At 36.6% G+C, this 11,440-nt stretch overlaps 1 protein-coding gene across 1 annotated transcript; it reads left to right on the top strand.

Moving 5' to 3' along the window:
- The first annotated feature begins 8,575 nt into the window (after positions 1 to 8,575).
- LOC135231641 (phospholipase A-2-activating protein-like) lies at positions 8,576 to 11,440 on the top strand. The gene is given in 3 exon segments (XM_064288050.1): positions 8,576 to 9,123; positions 9,125 to 9,899; positions 9,901 to 11,440. Coding segments are annotated over 3 exon segments (2,379 nt in total). The 3' UTR covers positions 10,957 to 11,440.

Below are 11,440 nucleotides of genomic sequence, written 5' to 3'. Positions count from 1 at the left end.
ATTGATAATTACTGGTTATTGGAATGTGAAAGGTGGAAACAGTACATAAGGATTGGTATTTTAAAAATATGGCCTTGGTGATAGAAATGATGTTGGAAATCAAATGATAGAATTTTTCAAGATCAAGGACTTTTTCATTGCAAATACTTTTTGTCAACAACATAAACAGCAACTATATGCATGGACCTCTTCAGATAGAATATACAGAAATTGAATCATCTACATCTGGGGAAAGAGATGATGGAAAAGCTCAATATCATCAGTCAGAACAAGGCCAGGGACCAAATGTGAACAGACCATGAATGGCTCATACGCAAGTTCAAGTTAAAACTGAAGAAAATTAGAACAAGTCCTTAGAGAGCCAAAGTATGACCTTGAGCATACCCCTATCTACACTAGATACCAATTAATTTGAATCATGGTTGCTTTGACTCTCTTGTAGACATAGCTTTCCTTGTATCAGGGAGGCAAGCTGTCTTTAATATGCTTATTCTAGCTTAATATTTACATGTATTGATATGTGATGTGTATAAGTAATATTCTTTTACTCCTCACAACAACCCTTTACCGTATGTACTCGCTCATTTTATAGATGGAGAGACTGAGAAACTGAATATATAACTCATCAAGGTCTAGGATTAAAATAGTTAGAAAGTGCTAGAAACAAATTCGATTCCTAAAGCACACTATTAATCAAGGTCTTTCTACTACAATCTTCTTTCTTTAATTCACAACAAAGATTTGAAACGTGAGTTTTTTTTAATACATATTGCTCATTCCAAATGAGATTTTTTCGCACCAATGCATCTTGTCCTACTTATGCTATTTCCTCAAGTTTCTCTTTGATCTATGAAGCAAAATGAAAAGTTTGCAGAAGAGAGTATAGGACATCAGTATGACATTTCACAATTTGCAAATTAAGTGTAGTTTACAGTCTGTAATTCTCAGCCTAACTGTGCATGAAGGACTTCTTTTAATTTTCTATTCCAGCAAACAAGCTAAGGAAGATTGAATAATATGACAAAGGCTACTTAATTACTAACACATGACACCATCAGAACTCAAACTTTAAACCCCAAAACCAAACTCGTTGCCATCGAGTCTATCCCAAATCCTGACAACCCCATGTGTTACAGAGTAGAACTTCTCCATTGGCTTTTCTTGGCTGTAATCTCTACAAAAGTAGATTGTCAGGGCTTTTTTTCCATGGCACCAAAAAAAAAAAAAAAAAAAAAATAGGTGGGTTTAACCTGCCAACCTTTAGGTTAGTAGCTGAGCTCAAACAATTTGCGCCACTCTGGGATCTGAACTTAGACTTCATTTTCCTATTTCTTACACTATACCATTCTAACTCCTTTAACAAAAGATCTCCATTATTGTAATAACATAAAATACCTTAATATACTTGTATGTGCAGTGAATCACAATGTATGGACAGAATGTGGCATAAGATTATAACACAGCATGAAAGAAAAGCATATCTACTAAATGCATTCCTTCATACTAGACGTTCTGTTGGGAAAAAAGGCAAGCATCATATAACTTTACCCAAAGGATAATAAATTCCTTGTAGATATAAATATATTTAATGATTTTAACAGAAATTTCATTATCTATCTGTAAGGATAAGGGAGAATAAACAGAGTTTTATGTTTTCTCTTAATAGATAAAAAAAAAAAAACTTTTTTTTTTTTTTTTTTTTATAAGTGCAGTAAAAACCTTGGTATTGATCCTAAGTGTAAAAAAAGGTAACTACACTTTGTGTCAGAAAAACAGTGAAGAAGATTTCATGGAGGATGGGAGAGCTTGCTAGGAGATGGTTATAGGAAGTGGTAATTGAGTTTGTGTTTATGAAGATTTGGCTAGTTTAGAGTGGGGTTTCTTAAAATGTGCCTGTAAGTCATTAAAAAAAACAAAAAAACAAAAAACTGTGCCATGGAATGAGTTATTACTAGATCGCAAATTAAATTTAGCAATTTTTAATCAGCATTTTTTAGCACCTTGGCGTTTCTGGTCTTAAATGTTCAAGTTTCCTTCAGTTACACGTTGGACATGAAACACAAAAAAAAAAATCATCTTTTTCAGGGTTCCATGAGGAAATTTGACACATTTACTTGGGATAAAATAAAATTTATATTCTTTGAAAATTGTTACTTACTATGTAGTAATTGTTCAATAGACATGTTAATTAAAATAAGAAATCATAATCTACAACCTTTTTTGAGACAAGTTGTAGTACAGAAGAGAGTTTAGTGAATTTTTTCCTCATATTTAATGTATACACTTTTAATTAGTGGCTACTTTCAAGAGTTATAAAGAAATGTCTAAGTTTTCTTCAGAAAGATTTTCTAAATTTTTATATATAAATAAATGATATTTAGAGAGAAGAGTCTGTCCATATGTGTTTCGATAGTAAGAATCCTTAATTCTATATCTGCTATATCATACTAAATAAAATGGTTGTGATTTTTAAATAAATAGTAGAGAAGTAACTGAAGCAACAATAACTGAAACAAATCCATTGGAAACAGTTCTATTTCAATCTAGAAATATATTTATAAAAACCTGAATATACATATTGCTTTCAATCCTATAATTTACACCTTGGAAAATGTGCATTTCATCATTATATCAAGCAAAATGTAGAAAAAATATAACTATACAACAGCAGATTAAAGAGGATATATTGAGAGCAAAATGGTAAGAAATGCTGTACTCCTGAGTCAGAAAACCATGAATGTGTATATCAGCTTTACTGAAGACTAGATGTCTGACCTTGCTTCATCTACTTACCAGCTTTGAGATTTTGCTTCTTCAACATAGTAATAATTTTATCTTAATGATGAGGTATTAGTGAGTATGAAATAAGGTAAATAAATGTCTAAAAAGCATTTGTCATTGTATCTTCCGTGCAGTTTTCCATTTTTAGAATTTATATTAACCTAATTTTGAAGAAAAATGTGACATCAGTATTGGAGGAAGACTCGTTAACAACCTGTGTTATGCAGATGGCACAATCTTGCTTGCTGAAAACCAAGAGAATGTGAAGCACTTACTGATGAAGATCAAAGATCACAGTCTTCAGTACAGATTACACCTCAACATAAAGAAAACAAAAATTCTCACAACTAGACCAATAAGCAACATCATGGTAAATGGAGAAAAGATTAAACTTGTCAAGGATTTAATTTCACTTGAATCCACAATCAAAATCCACGGAAGCAGCAAACAAGAAATCAAAAGCATTGCAATGGGAAAATCTGCTGCAAAAGACATCTTTAAAATGCTAAAAAGCAGATGTCACCTTGAAGACTAAGGTATGCTTGACCCAAGCCACGGTGTTTTCAATGACCTCATATGCATGTGAAAGCTGGAAACTGAATAAGGAAGGCCAAGAAAGAGCAGACACCTTTGAACTTTGGTGTTGGTGAAGAATATTGAATATACCATGGACTACCAAAGGAACAAACAAATCTGTCTCGGAAGAAGTACAATAAGAATGCTCCACAGAAACAAGGATGGAGAGACCAAGTCTCACATACTCTGGACATTTTATCAGGAGGGATCAGTTCTTGGAGATGGACATCATCCTTGGTAAAGTAGAGGGGCAGTGAAAAAGAGAAAGCCCCTCAATAAGATGGATTGACACAGTGGCTGCTACAATGGGCTCAAGTATAACAACAATTGTGAGAATGACACAGGACCAGGCAGTGTTTCTTTCTTTTGTATATAGGGATGCTATGAGTTGGAACTGACTCAAGAGGACCTAACAACAACAACGGCTTCACATTCCTTCCTTTCCTTCTCCTTGTATTTGTTTCCTACATGTTCATTATTTCTGCCACCCTGAGGAGGTGCTCTATTGAGGACAAATGCAAGGCCTTCTCCAAGTATGGTTCTCATATGCTGGCAGTCACCATTTTCTATGGAACACTGATCTTTATCTACACACAGCCCAGCTCAAATCATTCCCTTGACATAAACAATATGGTCTCTGTCTTCTACACAGTAATCATTACCATGTTGAACCCCTTGATCTACAGCCTCCGGAACAAAGAGATGAAAGAAGCCCTGAAGAAATTCATAATGAATAGAAAATAAGTCTTCATGAAAATGAGAAAATGTCCTGCATAAGCCAAAAACAAAGGGCAACAAAAACAACAAAAATATTCCTTCATTATCTATCTATCTATATATATTTACAATTAATGCAACTAGTAGATCATTAAATAACTGTTTATGATATAATAAAATGTATTTCTGGATTTTTTGTGATCTTAACTTATAATGAAATTTCACACATTGAAAGAAGGGACTTAAGAATTACAGTAATTCTCTCAATAACCTCTGAGTAATTGGAGTACCACAACTGGGAGGGGTAACAGAGAGAATTGTTGAAGATTTGTTGGCAGAAAACATCCCTGATATTGTGAAAGATGAAAAAATATCTACCCAATATGCTCATCAAATTCCACATAATGCAGATCTTAAAAGAAAGTCACTAAAACATATTATAATCAAACGTGCCAAAACCAAAGATCAAGAGAGAATTTTAAAAGCAGCTAGAGATAAATGAAAAGTCACCTACAAAGGAGAATCAATAAGCTTGGACTACTCAGCAGAAACCATGAAAGCAAGAAGGCAGTGGGATGACTTATATAAAGCATTGAAGGAAAAAAAAAATGCTGGCAAAGAATCATATATCCAGTAAAATTGTCTCTTAAAAATGAAGGTGAAATTAGGATATTTTCAGATAAACAGAAGTTTAGGGAATTTGTAGAAAACACACCAAAACTAGAAGAAATAGAGTTCTCTGGTTAGAAAATCAGAGTATTGGACATCAACCCAGGACTAGAACACTGGACAGAGCGATCAGAAGTCAACCCTAATATGGAAATCACAAAAGTAAATCAAGACAACAAAACACTCAAAACGAGGAACCAGCAATGATATTATGTAAAAGAATACAACCTTAAAACAAAAAATAGGGCCTAAGAAATGTAGTCATAGGTCTTCATATGTAGAGGAAGACAAGGCCATATAAAGAAATAAAAGTTAGTTTTAAACTTAGAAAAATAGGGATAAATATTAAGTTAACCACAAAGGAGACTAACAATCCTACTTATCAAAATAAAATTACAAGAAAAAAATAGAGACTCAGCAGAAACAAAATGAACTGCAATGCATAAGAGGAAAAGACAATATATAAACTAATGGCACAAAAAATTAAGTGGGAAAAAGAAACTGTCAACAATACACACAAAAAGACATCAAAATGACAGCACTAAACTCATAAAAAAAATTTTTTTTAAACTCATAATTATCCCAAATGTAAATGGACTAAATGCACTAATAAACAGACAGAGAGTGGCCGAATGGATTAAAAAAACATGATCCGTCTATATGCTGCCTACAAGAGACACACCTTAGAGACACAAACAAAAACTCAAAGGATGGAAAAACAAAAACATACATCAAGCAGACAACAATCAAAAAGGAGCAGGAATGGCAATATTAATTTCTGAAAAACAGACTTCAAAGTTAAATCCACCACAAAGGAAAAGGAAGGACACTATATAATCATTAAAGGGACAATATACTAGGAGGATGTAACCATATTAAATATTTATGCACCCAACAATAGGGCTGCAAGGTACCAAAGACAAACTCTAACAGCATTGAAAAGTGAAATAGACAGCTCCACAATAACAGTAGGACATTTCAACACACCACTTTCAGGGAAGGAGAGAACATCCAGCAAGAAGCTCAATAAAGACACGGAAGATCTAAATGCCACAGTAAACCAACTTGACCTCACAGACATACACAGAACACTACACCCAACAGCAGGCAAGTATACTTTCTTTTCTAGTGAACATGGAACATTCTCTAGAATAGACCACATATGAGGTCATAAATCAAGCCTTAGCAGAATCCAAAACACCAAAATATTACAAAGCATCTTCCCTGACCATAAGGCCATAAATATAGAAATCAATAACAGAAAAAGCAGGGAAAAGAAATCAAACACTTGGAAACTGAACAACTCCCTGCTCAAAAAAAGACCAGGTTATAGATGACATAAAGGATGGAATAAAGAAATTCATAGAATCCAATGAGAATGAAAACACTTACTATCAGAACCTTTGGGACACAGTGAAAGCAGTGCTCATGGGTCAATTTATACCAATAAATGCACACAGACAAAAAGAAGAAAGGGTCAAAATCAAAGAATTACCCCTACAACTTGAACAAATAGAAAGGGAGCAACAAAAGAAACCCTCAGGCAGCAGCAGAAAACAATAAAAATCAGAGCAGAATTAAATGAAATAATCAGAAAAAAAAAAATTGAAAGAGTTAATGAGACCAAAAGCTGGTTCTTTGAAAAAATTAACAAAATTGATAAACCATTATTCAAAATGACAAAAGGAAAACAGGAGAGGAAGCAAATAACGTGAATAAGAAATGATATGGGTGATATTACGATCGACCCAAATGAAATTAAAAGAATCATATTGGATTACTACAAAAATTGTACTCTAACAAATTTGAAAATCTAGAAGAAATGGATGAAATTCTAAAAACACGCTACTTACCAAAACTAACGCAAGCAGAGTTAGAACAACTAAATAAGCCCAAAACAAAAGAAGAGATTGAAAAGGTGATCAAAAAACTCCCAACAAAAAAGAACCCTGGTCTGGACAGCTTTACTGCAGAGTTCTACCAAACTTTCTAACACCACTACTACTAAAGGTATTTCAGAGAATAGAAAAGGACGGAATACTCCCAAACTCATTCTATGAAGCCACCATAACCCTGATACGAAAACCAGGCAAAGACACCACAAAAAAAGAAAATCACAGACCAATATCCCTTATGAATTTAGACACAAAAATCCTCAACAAAATTCTAGCCAATAGAATTCAACAACAAACCAAAAAAATAATTCACCATGACTGAGTTTTATACCAGGTATGCAAGGATGGCTCAACATTACAAGAACGATTAATGTAATCCATCATATAAATCAAACAAAAGACAAGAACCACATCCGTTGATGCAGAAAAGCCATTTTAAAAAGTCCAACACCCATTCATGATGAAAACTCTCAGCAAAATAGGAATTGAAGGAAAATTCCTCAACATAATAAAGGGCATTATACAAAGCCAACAGCCAACATCATCCTAAATGGAGAGAGTCTGAAAGCATTCCCCTTGAGATTGGAAACCAGACAAGGATGCCCTTTATCACCACTCTTATTCAACATTGTGCTGGAGGTCCTAGTCAGAGTAATTAGGCTAGATAAAGAAATAAAGGGCATCCAGATTGGCAAGGAAGAAGTGAAAGTATCTCTATTTGCAGATGACATGATCTTACAGAGAGAAAGCCCTAAAGAAACCTGAAGATAACTACTGAAACGAATAGAAGAGCTCAGCAGAGCATCAGGATACAAGATAAACATACAAAAATCAGTTGGATTCCTCCACACCAACAAAAAGAACATCGAAGAGGAAATGAACAAATCAATACCATTTACAATAGCCCCCAAGAAGATAAAATATTTAGGAATAAATCTTACTAGAGATGTAAAAGACTTATACAAAGAAAACTACACGACACTACTGAAAGAAATGAAAAGAGACCTACATACGTGGAAAAACAAACCTTGTTCATGGATAGGAAGACTTAACATTGTAAAAATGTCTATTCTACCAAAAGCCATCTACACATACAATGCAATTCCAATACAAATTCCAACGCCATTCTTTAATGAGATGGAGAAACAAATCACCAGCTTCATATGGAAGTGAAAGAGGCTCCGGATAAGTAAAGCATTACTGAAAAAGAAGAAGAAAGTGGGAGGCCTCACCCTACCTGATTTTAGAATCTATTATACTGCCACAGTAGTCAAAACAACCTGGTACTGGCACAACAACGAAAACACAGACCAAAGGAACAGAAGTGAGAATCCAGACATATATGTATCCACGTATGAGTAGCTGATATTTGACAAAGGCCCAAATTCAATGAAATAGGGAAAAGACAGTCTCTTCACAAATGGTGCTGGCAGAACTGGATATCCATCTGCTAAAACAATGAAACAAGAGCCATACCTCACACCATGCACAAAAACTAACTCAAAATGGATCAAAGACCTAAATATAAAATCTAAAACAATAAAGATCGCAGAAGCAAAAATAGGGACAATACTAGGAGCCCTAAAACATGGCATAAGCATTATACAAAACATTATCATTGCAGAAGAGAAACTAGATAACTGGGAGCTTCTAAAAATCAAACACCTATGCTCATCCAAAGACTTCGCCAAAATAACCCAAATAAAAAATGGGGAAAAGATATGAACAGACAGTCACTGAAGAAGACATTCAGCACTCGTCCGGCTTGGCGCGCCCCTTCCCGGCCACCCTTCCGCACCGGTTTCGGGTTCTTCCGATCTCCCGGCGCCCTTCACCTGCAGATCCCGTCAGTACCGCGGCCTGGCGAACGCCTCGCGTCCCCTGCGGACAGACCTCGCGCGGTGTCCGGGTCCCGCAGCGCCGGACTGACGCGGGCCATGGCAAGCGGCGCCGCCAAGTACCGGCTGAGCTGCTCGCTCCCGGGCCACGAGCTGGACCTACCGGGCCTAGTGAGCTGTCTCTATCCGCCGGGGGCTTTTGTGTCTGTGTCCCGAGACCGCAGGGGCTTTACAGAAATGCACTGTATGAGTGGCCACCCCAATTTTGTATCTTGTGTGTGCATCATACCATCAAGTGACATCTACCCTCGTGGACTAATCGCCACTGGAGGAAATGACCACAATATCTGCGTTTTCTCACTGGACAGTCCAGCGCCACTTTATATACTAAAAGGTCACAAAAACACTGTTTGTAGTCTTTCTTCTGGAAAATTTGGGACATTACTTAGTGGGTCATGGGACACCACTGCTAAAGTCTGGCTGAATGACAAATGCATGATGACCTTACAGGCTCATACAGCTGCAGTATGGGCAGTAAAGATATTACCTGTACAGGGATTGATGTTGACTGGATCAGCAGACAAGACTATTAAACTGTGGAAGGCTGGAAGACGTGAGAGGAATTTTATGGGGCATGAAGACTGTGTAAGGTTTGGCAGTTTTAAGTGAAACAGAATTTCTTTCCTGTGCAAATGATGCCAGTAATTAAAAAAAAAAAAAAAAAAGAGAGAGAAGGTGGCAAATCACTGGCAAGTGTCTTGAAGTATATTATGACCATACCAACTATATTTATAGCATATCTGTCTTTCCCAATTGTAAAGATTTTGTGACAACAGTAGAAGACAGATCTCTAAGAACCTGGAAACATGGGGAATGTGCTCAAACAATCCAGCTTCCGGCTCAGTCTATATGGTGCTGCTGTGTGCTAGACAATGGTGATATTGTGGTTGGTGCGAGTGATGGTATCATTAAAGTTTTTACAGAATCAGAGGATTGGACAGCAAGTGCTGAGGAAATCAAGGCTTTTGAAAAAGAACTCTCTCAGGCAACCATTGATTCCAAAACTGGTGACCTAGGGGACATTAATGCTGAGCAACTCCCTGGGAGGCAACATCCGAATGAACCTGGTACTAGAGATGGACAGACTCGTCTAATCAGAGATGGAGAGAAAGTCGAAGCCTATCAGTAGAGTGTTAGTGAAGGAAGATGGATGAAAATTGGTGATGTTGTTGGCTTATCTGGTGCTAATCAGCAAACATCTGGAAAAGTTTTATATGAAGGGAAAGAATTTGATTATGTTTTCTCAATTGATGTCAATGAAGGTGGACCATCATATAAGTTGCCATATAATACCAGTGATGATCCCTGGTTAACTGCATACAACTTCTTGCAGAAGAATGATTTGAATCCCATGTTTTTGGATACAAGTGGCTAAGTTTATTATTGATAACACAAAAGGTCAAGTGTTGGGCCTTAGAAACACCAGTTTTTCAGATCCGTTCACAGGTGATGGTCGGTATGTTCCGGGCTCTTCATCGGGGCCTTCTAATGCTCTGCCTGCAGCAGATCCTTTCACAGGTGCTGGTCGTTATGTGCCAGGTTTCACAAGTATGGGAACTCCTGTGGCTGGAGTTGATCGGTTTACCGGGAATAGTGCCTACCGATCAGCTACATCTAAAATAGTGAATATTTACTTCCCCAAAAAAGAGGCTGTCACTTTTGACCAAGCTAACCCTACACAAATATTAGGTAAACTGAAGGAACTTAATGGAACCACACCTGAAGAGAAGAAGTTAACTGAGGATGACTTGATACTTCTTGAAAAGATACTGTCTCTAATATGTAATAATTCTTCAGAGAAACCCACAGCCCAGCAACTTCAGATTTTGTGGAAAGCTACTAACTGGCCTGAAGATATTGTCTTTCCTGCCCTTGATATTCTTCGGTTGTCCATTAAACATCCCAGGGTGAATGAGAACTTCTGCAATGAAAAGGGAGGGGCTCTGTTCATCAGTCATCTTCTCAATCTTCTGAACTCTAAAGGAAAGCCAGCAAACCAGCTGCTTGCCCTCAGGACTTTTTGCAATTGTCTCATTGGCCAGGCAGGACAAAAGCTGATGATGTTGCAGAGGGAATCACTAATGTCCCAGGCAATAGAACTGAAATCAGGGAGCAATAAGAACATTCACACTGCTCTGGCCACACTGACCCTGAACTACTCTGTTTGTTTTCATAAAGACCATAACATTGAAGGGAAAGCTCAATGCTTGTCAGTAATTAGCACGGTCTTGGAAGTTGTACAAGACCTAGAAGCCACATTTAGACTTCTTGTGCCTCTTGGGACACTTATCAGTGATGATTCAAATGCTGTACAATTAGCCAAGTCTTTAGGCGTTGATGCTCAAATAAGAAAATACACCTCAGTATCAGAACCAGCTAAAGTAAGTGAATGCTGTAGACTTATACTAAATTTGCTGTAGCAGTGGGCAGGGGGCTGAGATTTTAAGTTAATTACTTTTTTCTCTCAGATTTTACATGACTGATAACAGATGGTAAAACAAAATACTGTGGATGAAGTAACATTTCAGATATTGTAAAGGGGGGGGTGACAAAGAAAAAATAAAAAAATTTTGCACTGATAAAAAAAAGAAGACATTCAGGTAGCTAACAGATACATGAGGAAATGCTCACAATCTTTAGCCATTAGAGAAATGCAAATCAAAACTACAATGAGATTCCATCTCACTCCAACAAGGCTGGCATTAATCCAAAAAACACAAAATAATAAACGTTGAAGAAGTTGTGGAGAGACTGGAACATTTATACACTGCTGGTGAAAATACAAAATGGTACACAACCACTTTGGAAATTAATTTGGCCCTTCCTTAAAAAGCTAGAAATAGAAGTACCATATGACCCAGCAATCCCTCTCCTTGGAATACATCCTAGAGAAATAAGAGCCTT

This window comes from Loxodonta africana, chromosome 7, assembly GCF_030014295.1.
Source record: "Loxodonta africana isolate mLoxAfr1 chromosome 7, mLoxAfr1.hap2, whole genome shotgun sequence".
Lineage (NCBI taxonomy): Eukaryota > Metazoa > Chordata > Mammalia > Proboscidea > Elephantidae > Loxodonta > Loxodonta africana.
This window is presented reverse-complemented; position numbering and strand designations above follow the sequence as displayed.